General features: G+C 42.2%; 2 protein-coding genes and 2 non-coding genes across 6 annotated transcripts; 2 read left to right on the plus strand and 2 right to left on the minus strand.

The window, feature by feature from the left end:
- The first annotated feature begins 136 nt into the window (after positions 1-136).
- trnas-aga (transfer RNA serine (anticodon AGA)) lies at positions 137-218 on the plus strand. The gene has a single exon. It is a non-coding gene; the product is annotated as a tRNA-Ser (tRNA).
- An 890-nt stretch (positions 219-1,108) lies between these two features.
- On the plus strand, positions 1,109-1,189 carry trnas-uga (transfer RNA serine (anticodon UGA)). Its single transcript has one exon. It is a non-coding gene; the product is annotated as a tRNA-Ser (tRNA).
- Positions 1,190-4,957: 3,768 nt separating this feature from the next.
- On the minus strand, positions 4,958-19,498 carry klhl3 (kelch-like family member 3). 3 transcript variants are annotated; one of them, XM_076149198.1, is made up of 15 exons: positions 19,402-19,498; positions 18,158-18,292; positions 17,904-18,010; positions 17,686-17,807; positions 15,323-15,485; positions 15,019-15,128; positions 14,092-14,208; positions 12,051-12,200; positions 11,775-11,892; positions 11,347-11,544; positions 10,098-10,199; positions 9,893-10,021; positions 9,215-9,355; positions 8,922-9,065; positions 4,958-8,795 (listed from the first exon to the last, which is right to left on the minus strand). In XM_076149198.1, exons 1-15 carry the CDS (start codon positions 19,419-19,421, stop codon positions 8,767-8,769), a joined length of 1,785 nt encoding a protein of 594 aa, XP_076005313.1. In that variant the 5' UTR covers positions 19,422-19,498; the 3' UTR covers positions 4,958-8,766. The 3 variants fall into 3 exon arrangements, with proteins under 3 accessions (XP_076005313.1, XP_076005311.1, XP_076005314.1); XM_076149196.1 differs by having other exon boundaries at positions 18,158-18,316; XM_076149199.1 differs by lacking the exon at positions 14,092-14,208 and having other exon boundaries at positions 18,158-18,316.
- A 2,231-nt stretch (positions 19,499-21,729) lies between these two features.
- Positions 21,730-23,316, minus strand: LOC142999592 (heterogeneous nuclear ribonucleoprotein A0-like). Its single transcript, XM_076149205.1, has one exon. The coding sequence runs from the start codon at positions 23,236-23,238 to the stop codon at positions 22,321-22,323; it is 918 nt and encodes a 305-aa protein (XP_076005320.1). The 5' UTR covers positions 23,239-23,316; the 3' UTR covers positions 21,730-22,320.
- Between the last annotated feature and the right edge of the window lie 671 nt (positions 23,317-23,987).

Raw genomic sequence — 23,987 nt, forward strand, 5'->3', positions numbered from 1 at the left:
GCAAGAGCTACAGCTCTAGAACTACAAACACAGCATCTAGATGTGCCCAGCATCCATTGCTGTGAGTTTGGGGAAACTTGCATTTTGGTCAGATTCGTGAAAAAGTTCACTGGTACCATGGAAACACTAGTTTTGTGTTGTCGTGGCCGAGTGGTTAAGGCGATGGACTAGAAATCCATTGGGGTCTCCCCACGCAGGTTCAAATCCTGCCGACAACGTGCCTGATCTAGTTGGAAACCATTTCATTAGTAAACATCACCTGACTCTTGTGGAAAGCCCATATCTTGGCCCAGGATAGAGCTAGAGCCCTAGAACTACAAACACAGCATCTAGATGGCACCAGGAACCATTGCTGCGAGTTTGGGGACATTTACATTTTTGGTACAATTCCCGAAATATGTCAGTGTAACCATGGACCAAATTGTTTGTTTTTTAAATAGCCCCTATCTTGGTAAATTTAGCAGCTAGAGCTCTAAAATTTGCAAACGCAGCATCTACAGGACACGGGGATAATTTTCTATAAATTTGGGGGCAAATTAAAATTTTGGTCCTATTTTCCAAAACGACACTGTAACAATGGACCAAATATGTCCATTTTGTGAAAAAGCCCATATCTTGGCCAAGGAAAGAGCTAGACTTTAGCTCCACAGCGAGCCTGGTCTGGAGCAGCATAGGTTGAATTTGGATCAGGTAAAGGCCCAACAGAACAGGACCCACATCCCTATATGAAATTTTTCTTAAACTTATGAAGCTTTAGATCGACATGTGGCAGGTTAGCACAGATGGTTAGAGCGTGGTGCTAATAACGCCAAGGTCACGGGTTCGATCCCTCTACGGGCCAGGATTTTGGCAATGTATATCTTCTTTACTTTCCAAAATACCACGGCGCTAGTGTGCAGTTTAACTGCAAATATGTCAGTGTAACCATGGACCAAATTGGTTAATTTTGGGAAAAGCCCATATCTTGGCCAAGGAAAGAGCTAGAGCTGTAGAACTACAAACACAGCATCTTGAGAAGACTAGGATCCATTGCTGTGATTTTGTGGGAACTTGCATTTTCGTCAGATTCGTGAAAAAAGTTGACTGTCACCAAGGCAAAAGGCTGTGAGTTGTCGTGGCCGAGTGGTTAAGGCGATGGACTTGAAATCCATTCGGGTCCCACGCGCAGGTTCAAATCCTGCCGACAACGTGCCTGATCTAGTTGGGAATTATTTTTTGAGTAAACATCATCTCTCTTTTGTGAAAAGCCCATATCTTGGACACGGAAAGAGCTAGAGCTCCAGAACTACAAACACAGGATCGAGACGGCACCAGGAACCATTGCTGTGAGTTCTGGGAAATTTACATTTTGCTACAATTACCGAAATATGTCAGTGTAACCATGGACCAAATCGTTTGTTTTTCAAAAAGCCCATATCTTGGGGAATTTAGGAGCTAATGCTCTAACATGTGCAAACGCAGCATCTACAGGACACGAGGTTAATTTTCTCTTAGTTTGTGGAAAATTAATTTTTTGGTCCGATTTCCCAAAACGACAGTGTAACCATGGACCAAATTGGTCAATTTTGAGAAAAGCCAATATCTTGGCCAAGGCAAGAGCTACAGCTCTAGAACTACAAACACAGCATCTAGATGCGCCTAGCATCCATTGCTGTGAGTTTGGGAAAACTTGCATTTTGGTCAGATTCGTGAAAAAGTTCACTGGTACCATGGAGACACTGGTTTTGTGTTGTAGTGGCCGAGTGGTTAAGGCGATGGACTAGAAATCCATTGGGGTCTCCGTGCGCAGTTTCAAATCCTGCCGACAATCTGCCTGATCTAGTTGGAAACTATATTTTGAGTAAACATCATCTCACTTTTGTGAAAATCCCATATCTTGGACACGGAAAGAGCTGGAGCTCTAGAACTACAAACACAGGATCTAGACGGCACCAGGAACCATTGCTGTGAGTTCAGGGAAATTTACATTTTGCTACAATTCCCGACATATGTTACTGTAACCATGGACCAAATTGTTTGTTATATTAAAAGCCCATATCTTGGTGAATTTAGGAGCTAGAGCTCTAAAATTTGCAAACACAGCATCTACAGGACACGAGGATCATTTTCTGGTAGTTTGGGGCAAAATATTTTTGGTCCGATTTCCCAAAACGACAGTGTAACCATGGACCAAATTGGTCAATTTTGGGAAAAGCCCATATCTTGTCCAAGGAAAGAGCTAGAGCTCTAGAACTACAAACACAGCATCTAGATGGCACTAGGACCAATTGCTGCAGGTTTGGGGGAAAATACAAATTTTGGTCCAATTCTCGAAATATGTCAGTGTAACCATGGACCAAATTGTTTGTTTTTTTAAAAAGCCCATATTTTGGTGAATTTAGGAGCTAGAGCTCTAAAATGTGCAAACGCAGCATCTACAAGACACGAGTATCATTTTCTGTTAGTTTGGGGAAAATTGGTCCAATATCTTGGCCAAGGCAAGAGCTAGAGCTCTAGAACTACAAACACAGCATCTAGATGCGCCTATCATCCATTGCTGTGAGTTTGGGGAAACCTGCATTTTGGTCAGATTCGTGAAAAAGTTGACTGTTACCATGGAAACACTGGTTTTGTGTTGTCTGGCTGAGTGGTTAAGGCGATGGACTAGAAATCCATTTGGGTCTCCCCGCACAGGTTCAAATCGTGCCGACAACGTGCCTGATCTAGTTGGAAACTATATTTTGAGTAAACATCATCTCACTTTTGTGAAAAGCCCATATCTTGAAAGCGGAAAGAGCTGGAGCTCTAGAACTACAAACACAGGATCTTGACTGCACCAGGAACCATTGCTGTGAGTTCGAGGAAATTTAATTTTGCTACAATTCCCGAAATATGTTAGTGTAACCATGGACCAAATGGTCCATGAAAAAGCCCATATCTTGGCCAAGGATAGAGCTAGAGCTCTTGAACTACAAACACAGCATCTAGACGGCACTAGGATCCATTGCTGCACGTTTGTGGAAAAATATACATTTTGGTCCAATTCTCGAAATATGTCAGCCTTCATCTCAGCGAGTTTAGCTGATGGTTGGTGATCACAAGCTTGTGAGTCCCATGTCTGTTTTGTTCTTTGCTGTTTTGCTCAACAGGATAAGTGTGTAGTTTAAAAGTGTGACTTTGTCTTTACTTGATGTTTCAAGGCCCTCCATATGTTTTACCACATGAAACGATGAACAGATGGGCCTGTTGCTCAAAGTGGTAGACCAAGTTTACCATGAACATATATCAAATATTAATAAACTGAATGTTATTCTGAATGTAAATCTGATCGTGACAGATTAAAACATCATATTTCACTGTGAGAAACATTACACAACCTACATATCAAATAAAATAAAAAGCATTTATCATATTACAGCAACAATGGGCCTAAAACTAACAATCCTGTGATCACCAACCACCAGCTTTACTAACTGAATTAAAGTTAGGGAACAAAAGTCTTCTTAGGGGGCATGGGGAAGAAGCAAAGAGGAGAAAAGGGGGGAAAAGTGATTCATTTTCATACGATGAATGTACCATGAATTCTTTAAAAAAAACGTATTTTTGTATTTTCTATAAACATTGATATGAGAGAGCTGTTGATCCTGACGTTCCCGGTTCGAGTCCCACCCTTGGCATAAATTTAGGTGTTCATTATATACTGAAAGTTTTATAATTATTTTTCATGCTTGGAAATCACATAATTTGCTTAGATATTACTGATTATTAACAGAATGTCAGTAATGTGAATACTTCTCTAGTAATGTCAATGTTTAAATGTAACATCAGCAGCAGTTTTGGGGGAGTAGAGAATTGCATATCATTTTATTAGTATTTTAACAAAATTTTTCAATAGCTTGCATCATTCATATTTTCATGTAAAGATAGTACAGTTAAATTAATTGACCGTGACACCCTTTCTGGCCCTCACCTCCCAGATGCATGGATACCGGACACTTATTTCTAAACATATATGTTCGCATATGTTTATATTGTTCTTCATTTCACTGTTCTGCGACTAAACATTGAAGTTTATCAATGGGGGTATTGATCCAACTGATGGTGCCCAATCTGCTTCTAGTAATGTGAAACAGGTTTCTATCCTCTGTGGATCCTGTGTGTGTATGTCAAAAAGTTGATGTGATTTATCTGGGGTTTGACCCATCTGAGCAAGTGTATTAGTATATTTCTTCATAAAGCGGTGGTCTGTCTGGTTGAGGCAGTGATGTGTTTTGTTACCAAACAGGTGGGCGGTTGACAGGCCAATTGAGGTGCATCTGTATTTGGGGAAGAAATGTGATGAGATAACGATTGGTCAGGTAGATTACTGACACAAGCTAGTTTTACCCATTTTAATCAGTTAACCACGCAAATGTAAGCTCATTTAATGTGTTAATGAGTTATTTTTCATGTGGGAAATGAACATCTTTTAAAATGCAGGTTTAGAATACAATCACATTTGTGCAAGTAAACTGCTGTGATATTCCATATGGGTAGATCCCTTATAGGTGAGGTCACAGTAGGCTGCAGATAATGAAAGTCGCAAGTCAGATGGTGAGTGTTGCTTAAAATGGGAGATTGTAGACGGAGAAAACATTTGCCTAAGCTTGTGAAATTTGCATAGACTTTGAATGTATGCAAATCTTATCTGGCTCATGTAAACAGATGCTCGGTGTTACAAATGGGAAAAATGTGCTGGACGTGGATACTGGCTGCACAGTAATACAATGACTGGTAAACAGCAGCCTCTAGTGGCGAACTGCAGAACCTGAAAACAATCAGCAGTGGTTTGTACCTTTTGACTAGCCAGTGATCTGCTGCTGATGCAAAACATTTTTTGTGTTACATGTGCATTTGTTTTACGCAATATGTTGCAAGGAAACTAAAATAAAAACAATTCATCAACAATTACACACAGAGACATAATTGAGAGCCCAACTTCAGTGTAAAACGTTCTTTCTCCATAATTTAATAACTACAGCAGAGAAACTTTTAGAAAACATCTTATTGGTATTGATAATATTCCACATACATAAAATTATATCACACATGTTCACAAAAGTTACTGGTTACAGTCTGCATAAGTCAGACAGGTAAAAATACATTTTCAGATATCAGACTTACTTTATGTGACAAAATGATGTTTGAAGGAATGCCGAGTTGCGATGTGTATAGAAATATATTTAATGTATTCAACTAAAAGGTTTCTGCAAGTGTTGGCAAATGGAAATTCCAGCTGTCCTATCAAACCTGCCACATGTGTTTTTTTAAGGTGACATGAACGCATCACAGGGTTTACTTCTAGGTATATGTAGAAGACAATGGCCTCGATGGGAAGTTGTGCTTGTGCCTAAAGCTTTGACAGCAGCGTAGTTTTCCACACAGCAGTGAAAGTGTGCCATACAGGTAAAGGACATTTTCAGCAATACGGTGCGACACAAATGCAAACTAACACTGGAAGCCCCCATTGACTGAAGTGTCTCTAGATTTTGCAGAGAATATTTGTACACATTAAAAGCAGATTTTGTTGCGTTTAGCAATTGCGTGTGTATGAAGTATGTGTCAAACTTCACCTGGTAGACATATTTAAATGAACGTCATAGTAATTCAAGTAATAGTCGAATAATAATCTGATTATTCTCATGTATAGGATCAACTCTTATTATTTTGTCAGTTTCCCAGTGTTCTGAAACGCATGAGCCTTTTATTTTGTGCCATTAATGATACATTAAAGGGGACATATTCAATTAGATGTCCATTTCAAATCTTAATTGGAAAAATACTGATCCACTGGTACTCTCCCACTGCTGCGCACACCGAGTGAAAACGTTTTCGTAAGTGCTGTCTCTTTAAGACCAAATCATGCTCACTTCCTGTTCCATGTGATGACAGCAGATGCCACTACCAATGAATGAAGGCTCATTCAAGACACTGAAAAACGTTGTCTATCATATGTATATAAGACATAAAGTGCACATCACATGGACATTATAAAGAGAGACGACCTGGTCTGAAATAGCCTGTGTCCTTGACATAAATACCATACGTCATTTATTTTCAGACAATGCTATCAATTTGCTTGCTTGCGTGCTGTGTGAAGCTATTTGTAGGTGGGTAAATTCAAATTTGTTTACTGGACCTCAAGGTTTGCATCGTTGAAAATGTTCACCACATATATAGTACACTAGAAAATGAGGAAAAGGGACAAAACCTATAATATGTCCCCTTTAATGTACTCTAATAGCAGATTTGGCTTCCTGCTGTTGTCCGTTATCTGACCAACCACTCCTTCTCTCCCTCTACTATCTGTAAATGCGTATCAGAGACAACAAGAAGGTAAAGGTTCACTACATGTCCACCATCTGTGTACAAATGCTGGCTGCAGACTTGTCTTCAGGACATCCATAAACCATCCAAACAGCCCTCTGCTTACATTTGGACAAAGGCCTCACTGTGGATTTGGTTCCCACTGAATAAGAACAAATTGTACTAAGCGACCCCGGCTGAGGCTCTGCTGCTCAGAGACTGGGTTGCGTGCGACATCTGTCTGTTCATTCTGTAACCTTTATGTTCCGTTAATTCCGAAAGAAAGCGCCTTAAAGTGCTAAACGCTGCATGTGACGACTTTGAAGACCCGCAAGTCTGTTGAGAGTAAAGTCATTTGTAGTTATTGGTATAAAAATCACCTGAATGTACAGTGCATATGAGTGTACACGATCCCAAACTAAATCACATGATCTCCAAAAGGAAAACCCATTAACTTGATTCACACATATTAGTAGTGGGTTTAGGATGTCAACCTGTGCCATTAAAAGTCAAAATTTGAAGAGAAAATGCTTTTTATCTGAATGTTTACAGGATTATGCCAGTGTTTGAGCCATTTTACCTCAATCAGCATACATCTTATTTATTGCATTTTCTGTTTGGATTTTTAACAGGTTTTATATTGACAAATGTGTTTTATTCTTTTATAGCACAGTTATAATAATAATAATAATGAAGTAACCCTATGATTTGGAGTAGATTAAACATGCCAGAACACCAGTATAACCTTTTAAATATCAAGTTAATCAGTTACTGCAGCAGTTTGGAAGAGATTGAATTCTGGCTCAGCATATTTGTCAGAAGACGAAAGCAAGAAATCTCTTTTCTTCATCGAGCCAAAACTATGGCACAAGTCATTCAAATATATAACTGCGTCTGAAGCGGGAGAGAAAAATAAAGCGTGAATAGAGAACTGCACCCTCGTGTTAATAAGGAAAAGCTTTGCGACTGAGTGAAACCAAACAAAACGTTAACATCTGATCCCTGCACCATGCACTACTTTACAGCTGCATCTCTACAGTGCATTTAAAACATTCACGCCAGCAAAGACTTCAACAATCCAACACGACTCCAGATTTGACCTGTGTTATGATTCAGATCATCATAACTGGCACATTTTCACGAAGATTCTCATGAGACTATTGGCATGGTGAGTGGAGTCGCTCTCGTGTGTACAATCAGAGAGACAGACAGCTGAGCCATTGTCTGACTGACAGCAGGTCAACAATCCTGTTCACGGAGCGGACAGAAAACTGGCGGCAAGACAAGATAGGCCATCAACCTGCAAATCAGTACGTGGGATATTCAGCGAGGCCAGCGGCGAACCTGCCAGTTTGCATCAGTCAGTGCAAGTGTACAGACATCAGTAGTGTGTCCACAGCAGAATCATCACATCCGCTGCATCAATCAACATTACATTGCCTCGTCTGTGTTTCTCAATCTCTTACCACAAAAAAAATCTCAAAAATACTAAATATGATATTTAGTTTGCATACAAGATGTTTATACATTCTGTAAAATGATCTCACAGGCCTCCAGGTTGAGGAGCAAACAAACTTAACCAGACAGCGACTCTTTTCACATCACAGCTCTCAAGAGTTTATTAGATCGTCAGCAGAAAAGACTGATTCAGAGTGCAGGAATCATCGTGTTCAAGTTCTCTATGTTATATCCACCATGGTTATGTGTCTGACATTGCCGCATTGAGAGGAGCAACTAATTGCTCAAGCGCATCCGTGCTCTATGAACTGTGGGCAAGGCTGGTGATTTTGGCACTGGTTTCCATCGTGCACCGAGGTTTGCTCATTTGCGACCGATGCAAAGCTTTCGTATAAGGCTGCAGCCAGTAGCCAATCACATGCCACCGTGGCTCCTTGTCCTGACAAATGCGACACTGTGAACGCTCTCGGCATACCTGTGTGCCAGAAATGAACAAGCAGGGGAGCTGGCAGCTGTTGGTTCACAGAGCGGGTGTTTGCGTCAGGTGGTGTTGCCGAGTGTTCCTCCGGGGCTTCGTGAGGTCCGTCCTCACCGCATGAGCGACTCTGTTTGACGCAGTTGTTTGGCCTCTGTAGGTCCCTTCGCCGTCGCGTCCTTGGCACTGGATAATGTTCAGCTGACAATTGAGATTTTACAAACCCTGCTATCCCATAATTGGTGCTTTTCAGCTAGTGCAACGGGGGTCCTTGCTACTCACAGGGCTCTAACAGAAAATAGTTTGGAGATAGCAGCTAAAGGGGGTTGTGGGTAAGCGCCAAAAACTAAAGTTCCGGCCTTATTTACGTCAGTGGAGGATGGACAGCGTCCTATCCCTTTGGCCAGTGTTCATCTCTGACGTTACTTGCCTGCGGAGCTTCAGACATCTGTGTGCGTCTCTGTGAGTGCGCCTGCCAAGGCGCAACTGATGCTGTCGGAGGACCTTAGTCATAACGGCTTGTCAATCACTGCAACTCCTACAGAACAGAGTGGGAACATCAGAGAGAGACAGACAGACAGAGAGAGATGATGCACATTAAGAGCAGATAAGGTTTCAGCAGCATTCTTTAATATATACTTAAAGTGCGGCCAGCAAGTCGTACCTGCATAGCTGCGTCCATTGCTCATGTTGGTTGGAATGAGGCTCCACTTGTCTGCAGCTGGATTGTAAAACTCTACAGAAGACAGGTTACAGGACCCGTCGTCCCCTCCAATCACATATAGCAGCCCGTTAATGGCACAGACACCTTGTGCAGAGAGCAGAGAGCAGAGTATGGATTCAATAAAGTGCTGGTTTCGGCCACACACTGCATTCCAACTCATACATAAAGGCTTGGAAAAATGTTCAGACCAGTAAGTCTGAATGAACACAGAGTGTTGATGGATGTTATCTAACCTGCATTTCGTCTGCACATGTTCATGTCACAGACCAGTCTCCACATGTTGGACTGTGGGTCGTACACCTCGACGCTCTTCCTCACAAGCGGGCCATCGTGTCCCCCAGCGGCATACAGGTGTCCCCCCAACACACCCACACCTGGAGACAAATGAATCAAGACGTAAGTGAATCATTTATACAGTCAAGCAGACACCAGTGTGCCATTATTATTACCAAGTCAACAAAGAAGATAAACATTAAGTCATCAACATATTTCAACTGGTATTCTTATTAAATTTCATTAAAATGGATTTAAAAAGAACCAAGGTCCATCTTTTGTTCCTGAGGTTTGTTGTTGAAGTAGGGATGACATGTTGGTTGTTGTGACAGCACTGTAACAACCAAGTATACAGATACAGACAGCTGTGACCATGGACGACCACAGGGTGGTGCTGTTGGTCCACAGAGGGGGCATCTTATGTACTACTGCATGACTGTGTCTACTCTCTTCAGCTTGTTGATCTGCATGAGGGTGTGTGTGTATGTGTGTGTGTGTGTGTGTGTGTGTGTGTGTTACATTTTACATTCAAACTGAACTACACTGCATATTTTAACATAGACATCACTAATAACAATAGAGCAACAACAACAAAGTGAGCCTCCTGTGCTGTATGTACAGTATGCGAGTGTGTGTACCTGCTCCACTGCGCCGCGTGCTCATGTCTGCTACGTAGCACCACTGATCAGTGACCGGGTCGTACTCTTCCACCGTACTGAGACACTGACGGGAGGCACCGTCATAGCCCCCCACTGCATACAGCTTACCTGTAAGGAAAACACAGTGCTATGCTACTTGTAGCCAATAATATAACCTATAATCACTAACACACTTCTGCCTTACCCTCAACCACCCCAACTCCCACGCTGCTGCGTCTGGTGTTCATAGAGGCTACATAAATCCATTCATTGGTTTTGTAATTGTAGGCTTCTACTGTAGAGAGACCTAAAGGGAAACACAGAGAGTAAACAAATAAAATAAGACAAAATGGTAAATGTTCTTCAACTGTGGGTGTGCATTTTCAACTGGTTTGGATCCAGTTGGCACAGAGAGAGAGAGAGAAAGGCTCCTGTGTACTCTTGGTGCGTACTACAAGATTGTAGTAGACACTCGCCACTCCAAGAGAGCACTACTGCCAGAAATTACATGTAGTCATCTTGAGATAGTAGAGGAGTGAGTCAGAAAACAGGAAAAAACAATGTGTTGTTGTGCATTCCATTTTACTTGACTTTCCTCAGGTTGCAGCTGATTACGCAAATCAGGGAATGTGGCTGTCTACAAATCTCATCTGGTGTTTGAATGAGAGGAATCTTTTCAACGTGAAGCCCTCAACAATTTTGGAAAATGAACGAAAATCTGAGCTCGGTCATTGAGATAAAAAAACTAATCAATCGACTACAAAATAAATAAAAAATAATATAATAAAAATGTTAAAACAAATTACAGGGATGCGATTCAACCTTAGCTGCTGAAAACCGAATTTGGGGATCCATCACTCATGAAGTCCATGCAACAGGAATCGCCAGAAGTACTACAGAGCAGATGAAAGCGCAAAGGTGGCATGACATAAAAGGTTTCATATAATAATACCCAAGCCACTGCAGCAGGTGGACTCTGGTTTAGTGCAATGAATGATCGTTCTTGGATGTGCGGACATTAATACACCAAAGTTGCACCTGTTCTTTGGGGTAGAGAAATTTCACCAAGGATTGAGCCGCTGTTAACTGAGTGACACTTTAGTCAATTCATTAACCAGACTGATTATATCTCTGCTGTTATTTGCGTGATCTTCCCGTACATATTCATAAAGCAGAGAAGAGCGCCTCGCAATGACTCACACAGATGACATACAAACTGTGCTTCCAGGCCTGTTTGAGAGATAACATGCATGTTTTAAAGAGCAAAATACGTCAAATCTGCAGCCCAAACCAGCGCAAAAGGCTTGGTACATCTGGCCGTGAGTCGGTTAAGTAAATGAGCAAAACTTTCCCTCAACCTCCTACAATTTACCCCAAAAGATAGAAATACTTTTCCGAACACAAGATATTTCATGCTGTGAAAGTATTAATGTGTGTGTGTGTGTGTTTTCTACCTATGCTTCCATTAAAGCCCCCGACAGCGTATAATAAATCTCCCAGCACAGCAGCTCCCAGTGTACTGCGTCTCTCCTGCATGCTGGCAGCTGCACTCCACTGGTCTCTCGCCCGGTCGTAGACGTCCACTGTACGCTCACGCAACGAACTGTTGAATCCTCCGACAGCAAACACGTGGCATGCCATGGAAATTACACCTGCGTGGACAGATGGGACACATTTGATATGCTGGGGATGCAAGTGAACGTCACAACTGACGTGATTCTGCTGTTAGGGGTTGCAAAATGTTTTATTCTGCATGTATTCTACATAAAGGCAGTTACTGAGGTTTCTGTTCTGCAGCAGCTGACAGAGGATACTTTGAGATACTTCATGTTATCGGGGCCTATTCCTGTATCTAAACACATACATACACACACAACAGTACCTGCCCGGCAGCGTCTTGAAGGCAGGTCAGCTACTTGGTACCACCGGTCTTCCTGGAAGTCGTAACACTCAACGCTGCGGATGGCCTTAGGAGCCTGACCCCCCACCACAATCATCACCTGTGCACACACACATAAAGAGTTAAGTCAGAGGACGCAAGAGGGAACACTAACCAAACACGCCACTGCCTGCTTTAATTAAACCAGTGTATACTTTGTTTATGGCTCTAAACCCTTTTTATGTCAATGTGAGCATGATGTTATGCATGTGTGTGTACCTTGGGTATGCTGATAGGAGTGCGTGGTCGGGTTCTGTCCGTCTTAATGAGGTGCCGCTGGTCAGCTGGCAGCAAGTGGTACTTCATCGCTTCAATGAGAAAATCTTTACAAGTGTTGTTGTTCTTTATCAAAGCCTCTTCCTCAACAATCTGAAAGAACACATTCCAGAATCAATGTAATTGCAAACCACTGTAGTACTATAAAAAGGGACCCTGTTGTGATGACACCGGGGCAGAGGACATATTGAGTAACAATCAGCGGATATAGGTCAAGGGAAAGAATATATACCTACAGACTTGGGTACAAGTGAAAAAATTTAATAAGACCAAAAAAACACAATTTTCACTGAAATAAATTTAAACTTTGATTACAATTGTTGTTGTCAAGTATTTTTTTATTTCATCTATTAATTTAACCTGTAAAGTGTAATGTCTTATTTTAATAATACTGGAAATGGAAATGGTCTGGACAAAAGTATTGATACCCCTCAGAAGAGAAAATTAATAATTGGATTTAAGTGATATCGGAGGCAGACTATTTGCTTTAATTAGTATCAGGGGAATTTTCAATCTTATAATCGGTCATCCAGCTTTTTTAAATGGACACAAGCTCTCCCAGTGCTGTTTGGTATCATTGTCTGAGAATACAATGGACAAAAATAATTGCGACGTATTGTGAAGGTAAAGGCAAAAGATGCTTATATTATCGGGAAGTTTAAGGTTCATTGGACCGTAGCCAACCTGCCTGGATATGGCCGCAGGAGGGAAACTGACTCCAGATTAAACAGAAGGATAGTTTGAATGGGGACAAAGGAACCAAGGAAAACTTTAACACAGATAGAAGTTGACCTCAAAAGGTACAGGTACAGGTTGAGCTCCATGGAAGAAGACCCAGGAAGCTCCCCTTTTGAAAAGGAAACAAAAACAAATGACAAACCACAGCGCTTCACTGTTTGTGAAACCAAATTAGAGCATTTTTGGTAAGTCTATGAAAGATAGAGGAGGCCCAGTTATGTTATGGGGTGGCTTTGCTGCGTCTTCAATCTTTAAGGGACACAATGAAATCAGAAGATGATCAAGGCATTCAGGAGCCAAACACACTGCCCAGCGTCAGGTCAGGACTCCACCAACAGGATAATGAAACTTGGAGTAGAGCAATCTATCAGGTGAGAAGTGTTAAAAGTGTCATTCAGAGCTACACAGAGAGCTTGATTGCAGTGACTGCTTCAAAATGGTCTAGAATGCTAAAGGTCCGCACACACAATGATACCAAACAGCACAGGGAGAAATTTTGTCCATTCTAATTTGTCTGCTTGAAATATCACTACCATCTAATTATTTCATCACCTCGAATGGGGAATCAATAGTAATGTCCAAGTTATTTGTTTCATTATTTGAAATATGTTACATATTGTTTCTCAGTTTTTAAGTGTCAGTCCAATGAATATGGAACAAAGCATTGTGAATGCCGTTTACCTATGTAAGATTCAACTAATTCAGAGAACATTGTGGAGCATTTTTTATTCTTTCAAGGGAACACTTTTAGTCATGTCAGTATCTGCCAAGGAGATAAGAGGGAAGTAACAGGGGAAAGGTCAGAAAAGTCACCTTATGACCAAAAGACCATTAGTATTAGCATGATTCATCTGGCTGGGGAAGTGGAAGAGCATCATTTGTTCCCCCATAACCAATAACATTTATTCACAGCTACTTATATTGCCCTCCCTGGCCGGTTAAAAGTTTTATTTAATTTGTGTTTTTCCATTTCCATTTGGTCTTTTACCACCCAAGTTTATTTCTGTTTTTACTAGGCAGTTTCGTGTTTTATTTTTCCTTTGTCAGTGTGTCTTGTGTACCATCTTTGTCTACCTTTGCATCGTTATACTGCGCCTTACATTCCTGAAAATTGCAATACAAATAAATGAATAGTAACCGGAGCAGAAATACCCTTGAGCTAAAACATGTCACTCGACATCTACATCTGCCAAGTAAAAGGTAGAGAAGACAGAGCAGGCAGAGCACAAGAGAGAATTCCATCTACCTGTACCAGGTAGTCTCTGGACAGTAGTGGAAGTCTGACATGCTCCATGAGTTTGGGCATATTCTCCAGACGAGCCGGCTTATCGTGCTTGATCCACGCTATCATGGCCTCAAACACCTAGGTGAGAATCGCAGCAGAGGGAGGAAACATAAAGAGCGGAAAGAGGAAAGAGAGATAGTTTCATAAGTGGTGTTTTCTTTGTCAGACTAAATATGCTCCATATTGTACAGTACATCCTTATCACTCAGAATCCCTACTAAATTATTACGACATTTTTGCCAAAATTCAGGGGCTTCCTGTCCCTGATTGCTGTCTGGGTGATTTAGAGAGGTGTGGCCCCTACACACATCAAAACCTTTTAATCACAGATATGCATGTGACTCAACCCTTTGAGCTGTAGATACCTGATTCTTTCAGATTGAAATACCATGTGGATTGCTCCTGATTTGCTCCCGGTAAAGAATCGACACAACAAAGGAGGCACACCTTAGCTGACACCTTTTTTACTCCCAAAACAGGTTTGGGTAAAACATCACTCTCTGCATTAAACTCATCGACACCTGAACCCAATCATCTCCTGATTGCTTGTTGAGCAGCTCTACAGGAACAATGCAGAAGGTGAGTGCTGCCCTTTGTTGTGCACAGAGACACATGAGCCGGGAGCAGAGACGTTACTCATCAACTACACAGATACAGGGTTGGTGTAAAAGTGTTTCTAATGTTAAGCAAGCAAAGCAAAGCAAGCAAATGGGTGATAGACTTAACCATCTGGTGCTTTTCCAGTTGACTTTCCCTTCAGTCTGTCTTATTAACCTAATCATTGAGTTATTTTAACTTCTTATATACAGTATGTGCCTGTGTGAACCTCTATTTGGAGTCACAGTAGGGGTGGGATGTGGGGAAACTAGAAAGAAAATATTATCTTACTTTCTCCTCGGTGGAGACGGTGAGTTTGTCACTGGATATGAGGCTGCAGACCTGCTGCAGAGAAAGGCCCAGAAACTCCTCTGCCTGCACCACCTCACAGAAATGCTGCTCTGGGAGACACAAACACGCAGCGTCACACACACACTTTATTCCCCTGTGTTTCTGTTTCCCTCTACATGACATTGGCAGGTTTCCTAGACATTCTGCAGCGTCATTCGGCATTAGCGACGGCAACTGTTACCTCACCTCGCACGGAGAACCGACAATGACTCAGGCTCGGTGACGTGAACGTGGCGAAACTTACCGGCATACGCGTGGGCCTGGTTGAGAAGCTGTGTGCAGGTGTGAAGGTCTGCGAAGGCCCGGATGCCCAGGCAGTTGGAGGGGTGTAGCTGAGACTGCAGGAACTCGCAGCAAACCTGACGAACATCCATCAGCTGAAGGAGGCTTGATGCTGGCAGCAGTACCTGCAGAGAGAACACACACGGCGGATCTAAATATTATCATTTGATTTCATTGGGACAAATCTCGGCAAATCAATGGATGAGACATCTGTGGTATCCATCTGCCGGCTCATTTTACTTCGTCAGACTGCCAAAAAGGGTTTAAAAATAGAACCGAATCGATCCATTTCCCCCCACGCAGCCGGAGAGCAGTTTGTAGCCGCGACTCTATTTTACTTTTCAGACAGGCGGTTAGTTAGCTGTGCTTTTATTGTTGAGACCAGTTCATCACCTCAACAGGCTTACCAGTCCTTTAGCTGGTTAATTAAAGTGCCAAACAACCAATTTGTCAAGCAGCCAACAAGATCTTCAACAAACAGTCCAGCAAAGCTACCAACAAGCAAGCACATCACTCAGCCCTCTAGTCAATAAGGCTGGTCGTGAACTTTAATTATATTTGTACAGTTAAAATAGAGAGTTTGCAAACAAAAGATGTGAATTCGCCATTTGTCTTTGCAGAGCGCTCATATGCCTTCATTCACCGCTCTTAAATGATGCATTATAATTTAAGGCCACAACCAATTTCTGAGTTCACTTTCCTGCAGGAGCTGAATAAGACCAACAGTGAAGGCCTTCACCCGTCTGACCATCATGATTTTCTGAAAATGTGTCCTTCCTGTCTTCTGGAAATGCAAATGACATTTAAACTGTCAAATTATATCCGTATTTAAGTATTTTAAGTATATTTTGATGCTGGCCCAGTCCACTGCCACTTTTCGTAATAAGAGAGCAGCCAGTGGGTGTACTGCTTTGTGTATGACACTGCCATTTGATACATCTTTACCCACGTTGCTTAACAAGGTCACTAAGAAAGTCTCTCTCCCTCCCTTCTGTTGGAGGGAGTGTGTTCTTACTGTTCCTGTGTCCTCTGTTCTCTATGGAAACGTGCCCTGGAGCCACATGTCTTCCATCAGGGAGAATTAGGAATTACACTTTGAACAGCCCCCCACCCCCCAACACACAGACACACTCGGCGGCACAAAAAGAGCACATGTTGTACAGTGAAAACACGATCGAATGACACAAGGTCACAAGGTGCGCAGATTTTCCACAGTGCGCACACACAAATACAATGAAAAGAAATGGAGCACTCTTTTACTGCATACGAGCCACTACTCAAAACGCTTGTGCACTCAGAGTGAGTAAATCAGGCGGGCACGTTGCTAACAGTGGGAGGATTTCCTGCCCCTCTACATGCACACTTCCTGTTCTAATAATCAGAGGAAGTATCCCGCCTGGAGCTCGATCCCGACCCCCAGCCAGAGCCATGCAACTTTAAGAGTTAATGCCACTGACACAAACATGGCCCCGATGCACTGCAACTTTCAGCTACCACTTTCTTACATCCTACTTGCTCCTCAGTCAGGTTTCCTCTCACCATTCTGAAATTTAAGTCAAAGACCAAAACTGAACAGAGCTTTCAGCAAAGAAGATTCAGAAAAAGCACTGAACATTTTTCTAATTCATATAAAAGCATATTTACAACTATTACTGTCCAGCTTTCAGGCACACCCTTATCTCATCTTATTGCCACATTCCATTTTAGTGTTGATGTAACAGGACTGCTGATAATTTGAAATTCACAAAGCACTCATTTTGAGGCAATACAATTCATAAAAATACATCATATCATTTTGTTTTTGCCAGTAGCCCAGGTGGGAAGGACAATATGTACTTTCACATAATATTGTCCAATTTATGTGATGGCAATTTCCCCTCTTCTTCAATACTTCACATTAGACAAAGTGTTCCCAATACTCTTGAGGAATGTATTGTAACATTATTAATCTGACTTCTGGAGGGGAAAAAAAATTGTAGATGTGGCACCAGTGCCCCGTGAGCTCAGATGTATTTTGCCAGGAGCCACAGCGCTGTTTTGATTAAATTATCCAAACAGTCTAAGAGCAACAAACGAACTCAGGGTGAGCGCTTGGTCCCCAGGCTGCCACATGTTTACTTCCTTAAGACTGAAAGCGCCAACAGGGACAGCAGAGCAGACGAAGTGTTGCGGAAAGTGAAAAGACTGTAACCTTAATGGCCACCAACACACAACAGGCCTAGTAGGATGAGAAGGGCCAATGTACTTCTACTGGTTTTACTACAGCTAAAGTGCCACTGGTGCTTTAAAACAAACACTAAAACTGTCCGACACACACACACTCACCTGGACATTGTCTTCTGTGACCTCGATCTCGGCTGTGTAGATGTAGTCAACCAGTTTTCTCAGGGTTTGTCCGTCAACTTCTCTGATCTCCACCTGCTGGGCTTTACTCTCACTCATATCACCTGCACACATGCAGTTAAGCATACAACCATATGCACTATAATTCCCACACACATTCCATGGTTAATGTCCAAAAGGTTGTACGTATGTGTATGTACCTGTGAACATAGCGCAGAAATAGGGACTGCAGGAAGCCAGGACCACCCTGTGCGCTGGTATTTCAACGCTCCCTGCCACCAGCTGGACGTCACACAGCAACTTTTTACTAAGGATGAAGAGGGACAGAGAGACGTGACGTGACATTTGTTTTGTGTATTCATTCAAGAACACATGATTTACACTTCATTTGATCAGTTATTGGTTGAACCCACATGATATATGTCGACGCCAACATGCATTAACACACACACACCTCCTCAGGTCGTCCATAAACTGGAACGCCTTCCTCGTGTGCATCTGGTTGACGGTGTGCATCCCCCCATTGGCCGTGTCCTCCGCTAAATCGCTGGTGCAGTTTGGCCGCGGCGAGGCCGTTGCGGGCACCAGACTGGTAAAACACGAGAGGCAGTGTCTGGATCATTGGAGATAAATGTTAACCAAGCAATTAGAGAGCCTCCCGGGTCATCAGCGGGACTATAAGAGGAGGATGGAACGGGGCCACTCACTTAAAGGGAAACACTGACAGGCAGGTGAAATGAATGAAACTGTGCTCTCATGTGCTCACGATCATTTTCATATCAAAACACTGACCCAACACCTTCTTCTATCATCTTAAATGTGTTACTAAACTAAATAATCAAGGTGGAAGACAAAAACCTCAATTCAAGGCCTATCCTGCAAATCTCCTTATGTTCCATTTCCCCTCATTTGTATAGACAGCTGTTGTGAAATGTTCACTAAAATATGTGATGATGGTTGTGAGAATGAATCATGTGTTGTCAGTGTGTGGGAGCTGTGTCTTCCTTTTGATTCCATTAGTTTTTTTCTCCAATGCTTACTTACACTGTTCTATTACAAACACTAATAGATTCTTTAACTTGTTGTCATGTTCCCATTGTGCATGTGTCATATGCATGATACCTGAACATTCACAATGATCTGTTTCCACCATAGATAAGACAAAACGATATGACAAACAAAGAAATGGCAGGATAGTTAAAAACAACAATGTTTGTCGTGACTGTAGGAATCAGCGAAGTCCTTCATAAAACTAACTTGGTGAATGAGATGCAGTAATAAGGAAATCATATCAGAAACCGAACCCTGTTCAGAGTCGAGTAGCCTTTAGCATTGCTAATATAAACATCTGAGTCGAATGCTAAGTCAGATCACCTAAGCCCTGGAAGCTAACAGTTAGCATATTTAACTGCTTCAACTGTTGTAGAAATTTGTTTTGAGAGTTTAACCAATCAGCAGAGAAGGACTAAATAGAAGCGACGTTTGACTGATATCTGTTAATCTGTAGTTTGCTTTTAATTGACGCTAAACGCATCAGCTGCTAACTTATCCAGGCTAGTCCCCAGTACTAGCTTGAGTTGCCGGGAGACAGCGCACTGATAGGGCGCTTTGGGTTTACACGCATACGGTCATAACGGTCAAATATGAAGTAAAACATGTAGAATTAATAAAATAGCTTTCACAGTTAAATTAACTCACCCCAACGATACACCGTCCATCCTCACAGAGTCACACACACACCAGCCATGAGCGCGTCCGGACAAAGATTGTGTATTTGTTTGAAAGATGAATCACTCTGTAGCGTTTTCAAAAAAGCATGGGATACAAAATAATTTGGTTTGGTCTGAAATGATGCAAACCTCAAGCAATATTCAAAAAAACAACTCAAGTCATTATTTATTAATCTCATTCAAATATTTTTTTCCAGATTAGTCCAGGTTGAGATTTAAATTGATGACCAAGAAATATTTATTGGACACAAATACGAAACACCAAATCAAAGCCAAATACTGCTAAAGAAATAATCCAGAGCAAAAACAAAACAAAGGCCAGGCAAAATGATGTTTAGAGAACTGCTTAAAGCATTCAAAATAGTAAACTATTAGAAACATACAATTCATAAAAGGAAAATAATCAAATATGGAGAGTGAGAATTTGCTGCTCTCTCATGATCATGTCATTGTTAATGGAATATTTGGGGGGTTTGGGACAAACAAAGTCATGTCTTGTACGGTTGTTTGTTGTAAATGTATGAATGAGAATGTATTCATCCAATACATATATAATATATTCTACATACTTTATATACAGTACCATAATGTTCTTAGTTGACTTCACTTTCAGTGGATGCAGCAAATACACTTGAAATTCAATGTGCAAGTATGTAACCCATAATTGTTAATGGCAATATTGAGTAGAAATAAAGCATTCCCATCATTGATAAGAATCAAAATTATTGCCCAAGATGTTCTTACATACTAGGAATTTGACTCTTTTCCCCAGCCTCACCTGTTGCTACCTGTCTGCCAGGAAGCTGGGGATCTGCTGATAGGTGTTGGAGGGAAGGATGGTAAGTTTGAAGAGGTGGGGGTCTAGGATGATGTCGCCAAGCTTAAATGCACAAATACAATACTAGCATAGGACCCTGTGCTGACCAGATGCTGGAGGATGCAAGGCAGACGGTTTACTGCATCATCCACAGACGTGTTGGCTCAGTACGCAAGCTACGGCAATGTGATGTACTTCAGATAGGTCAACATCAGTCTCTCACGGTGCATCATGACTATAGGGGTCACGGCAACATGTGTTTGTAGTTTTTTAATACAGGGTTATTTCAGGACATGGATGATGGTGGAGTTCTGGAGCAGAGTTCTTCACACAGCTCCGCTGACCGCTTGACAGTTAAAGGTATCAGTGAAGTACTAGTAGGTCTGCAGACTTTTAGGTAGGAGAGGGAGAAAACATTTGTGCCTGTAGCTTTCCTGATGTTCTGTCTGAATAAGATGCCCCGTCCTGGAGTACAAGTTGAAAGATGGGGGGCATTTGTAGTCTATTTGACTAGGTGGGGACTTTTGAAGCTGAAATGAAAAATTAAAGTGGAGGAAATCCTTTTAGCGTCATGTTTGAAATGCATTTATGTACTTGTTTTACATTTAAGATTGGAGACTCAATATGAGCATGGTGGTCAAAAAATAACTCTTTTGCAATTTTAACTTTGTCATGTGAGATATATCAGGATCCATTTGAAAAGGTAAAGCCAACGTTAAATATGCGTGTGTCATTAGTGAATTGTGAGAGAGCGAGAAGTCTATTAAATCCTCCTCTCTGCTTTCTAATATTTTTATTACATTGAGAGGATACACCAACTTGCAGGAAAAAAATGTATCAAATAACATTGTGATGGATATACTAGCTTTAACATGAGCACCAAAGCTGTATTTTGAAATGCTGGCATCTTTATCATGCTCTGGGACAAGAAGATAGGCCACCCCACTGTGAAAATAGACCTCGTTATACCTTACAACACAGTGGTTAAACTACTATTCATGCTTTGGGAGGAAAAAAATATATATAACAGCTACAGTCTGCCCTTAATGGAAAAATATTTGCATGAGGCTGTAGTATGGGCTATACAGCCATATCTGTATGCAAAATGTTCAATTGACAAAAATAAACCTCCACCTGTAATTCATCCGATTTAAATCTTCAGCTTAACCATGTTCACAGTTTGAGCACATGGCCAGCGTTCCACATTTGTGATTATCTCATCCTTCAACACACAACACAAGCTGTTTTGGTTGCAATCTCCAACTTAAAACCAATTAGTTTAAGTGCAGTGGAAGCAGATCATTTTTGATCACCGGTTTGCCACCAAATAAGCCTCAACCAGTAGTAAAATGGCCGATGAAGACGTTCACAGGCAAAACTGCCCCCCGGTGGTCACTTCTTGAAGTAGAAATTAAATCACAGGTAATAAGCCGGAATAGGACCGAGAGTCCACGTGAATCAAAACTACGACATTAGATGTTGATTTTCCAAACATTAAAAACTTTAATAAAAGCAGAATAAAACATGGGATGAATTGAACATATGGATAGTTAGTCTAAACTGCGATTTTTTTTTTAACAAATCCCTGGACGGGATGCAAGTGAACAGCGACATTAAGTGAAAATACATAGCCACGAAAATGTTGAGACAAAGAAACTCAAGCGATCGAATCCCAAGCCGACCCACACTGCCACCAACTTCACTGAAACCCCTGAGTTCATGATGCAAAAACAACACAAATCTGGCTGGCTGCAAGACAAAGCAGTGGCTGACATTGATTGCGTTTTATATATAGGTCAAAATAAGTCTCTCAACATTAAAAAAAAACAATCTCACAATGTTTGATTCTTAGTAGTAAAGTTCATAACGTCTGGAATAAGAGAGCAGATGGGGACCGGGTGGGGGCGGCCAGGATCCAGAGGACAGTCTCATTCATGCCTTGTGGGTGGTGGGTGCTGATCAACAAAAACCCCTTCGCCCCCACATGGGCCGGTGTGTGTAAATTCAAGTCTGTAGTACTCAGATTTTCTCCCCGTGAACATGACAATTTTATTTAACAAAATGAAGGCATTAATAGCCACCGCCAAACCCTCCTCGGCCGTAGCCGCCACCGCTGCCTCCCCTGGTGTAGGGAGCCCCGCTTCGGTAGGAGTAGTTGCCCCCCTTCATGGCGCCATAACTGGAGGTTTGCTGTCCGTACCCGTCCCCAAAGTCACCGTTGCTGTAACCCCCTCCCATGTGGCTGTTGTCGTACCCGCCATATCCCCCACCATTACCGTACCCACCCCCATTACCATAGCCGCCACCGTAGCCGTAGCTATTATCGCCGTAGCCGCCACCATAGCCGCCTCCGTAGCCTCCGCCGTATCCTCCGTAGCCTCCGCCGCCTCTCCCGCCGCCATAGGAATTCATGCCTCTGCCTCCTCGGCCCCTTCCACCGCGGCCGCCGTTGTTCATTTCCTGCTTGGGCTGGGCCTTCTTCACCTCGACCTGGTTCCCGTTGACTGTGTGGAATTTGGACTGCACGGCTTTGTCGGCGGAATCGTTGTCCTCGAAGTGGACAAAGCCAAAGCCGCGCTTCCTGCCGGTCAACTTGTCGGAGATAATTTCGACCTTCTCGACCACGCCGTACTGACAAAAATACTCGGTCAGGTGTTCCGCCTCAACGTGGTCTTTCAAACCGCCGACGAAAATTTTCTTGACTTTAGCGACGGCTTCTGGGTTGCTAGCATCTTCCCTGGATACGGCCCTCTTCAGCTCTACGTTGTGACCGTCGACGACATGTGGCTTGGCCGCCATTGCTATGTTAGCTTCATCCGGCGTCGAGTAGGTTACAAAGCCGAAACACCGGGAACGCTGAAGATGCTGGTGCATTACCACAACGCAGTCGGTGAGCGTGCCGAACTGCTCAAAATGCGTGCGAAGGCCATCGTCAGTGGTCTCCACGTTTAGTCCCCCTACAAAAAGCTTGCAAAGTTGGTTCGTCATGATTAAATTCAGACTGAGAAACGAGCGCTGACAAACCGTGCCTCTTCTTCTTCAATGATCGGAATCAGGGCGATACGCGTGACGTTAGTGCCTCCGTACAAGACGTACTCACCGTTGATTGGTCAAATTCAAAACATCACCACCCACATTGGCGCTCAAACTGGTCACGTAAATGTTGCATTCACGTCGCGTTAGAAATAATAACACTGGCAGGGGTTATGACAAATTGAGACAACGTGTCGTCACGTTTCCCTCCATTTAATCTCAAGCTTGTTATATTTAACAATAATTAATAGTGGTCCGCTAAAGGTGTTAAATTAAAAGGTGTGTACCTTACGTTGTATAATTGGCTAGAATGAAAACATGCCTGCAAAAGATACATCGCCGTGCTTGCAACTGTTTGAAAAGCACCTGAATGCAGCGCTGAACAAAAATGAACGTCTAGGATACATGCGTTTACTAACAGATAACACTTGTAAAATAAGTAACATCTCAGTTTTGTTTTTGGCATCGAGTAAGTACGGATAGGAAAAACGATTAAATGCGATTTGAAAGCAAAGCAGATTAAATACTAAAATTAAAACGAAACTATGAAAGCGTAACTACGTCATACCGCATGTCTCCATAGATATGCTCGGGTTGCTTTACACACACCCGCGTATGTTTTCCGGGTGTGTTTCTGTGTTGATTATCTCGTACACCTTCTATCAAGGCTTTACAATTCATATACATGGACCTTCCAAAGCTCT

The sequence above is a fragment of the Genypterus blacodes genome, unplaced genomic scaffold (genome assembly GCF_046128005.1).
Source record: "Genypterus blacodes isolate CSIRO-AG114 ecotype Tasmania unplaced genomic scaffold, CSIRO-AGI_Gbla_v1 ptg000044l_1, whole genome shotgun sequence".
Lineage (NCBI taxonomy): Eukaryota > Metazoa > Chordata > Actinopteri > Ophidiiformes > Ophidiidae > Genypterus > Genypterus blacodes.

What these genes read in the sequence shown, in the direction of transcription:
- klhl3 (XM_076149196.1), bottom strand. Translation starts at nt 19,421, where the DNA reads ATGGACGGTGTATCGTTGGG. An exon ending in CATGTGCAGACGAAATGCAG is followed by an intron (nt 9,066 to 9,214) that starts GTTAGATAACAT and finishes TCTCTGCACAAG; the next exon opens with GTGTCTGTGCCATTAACGGG. An exon ending in CAATGGACGCAGCTATGCAG is followed by an intron (nt 8,796 to 8,921) that starts GTACGACTTGCT and finishes TCTGTTCTGTAG; the next exon opens with GAGTTGCAGTGATTGACAAG.
- LOC142999592 (XM_076149205.1), bottom strand. Translation starts at nt 23,238, where the DNA reads ATGACGAACCAACTTTGCAAGCTTTTTGTAGGGGGACTAAACGTGGAG.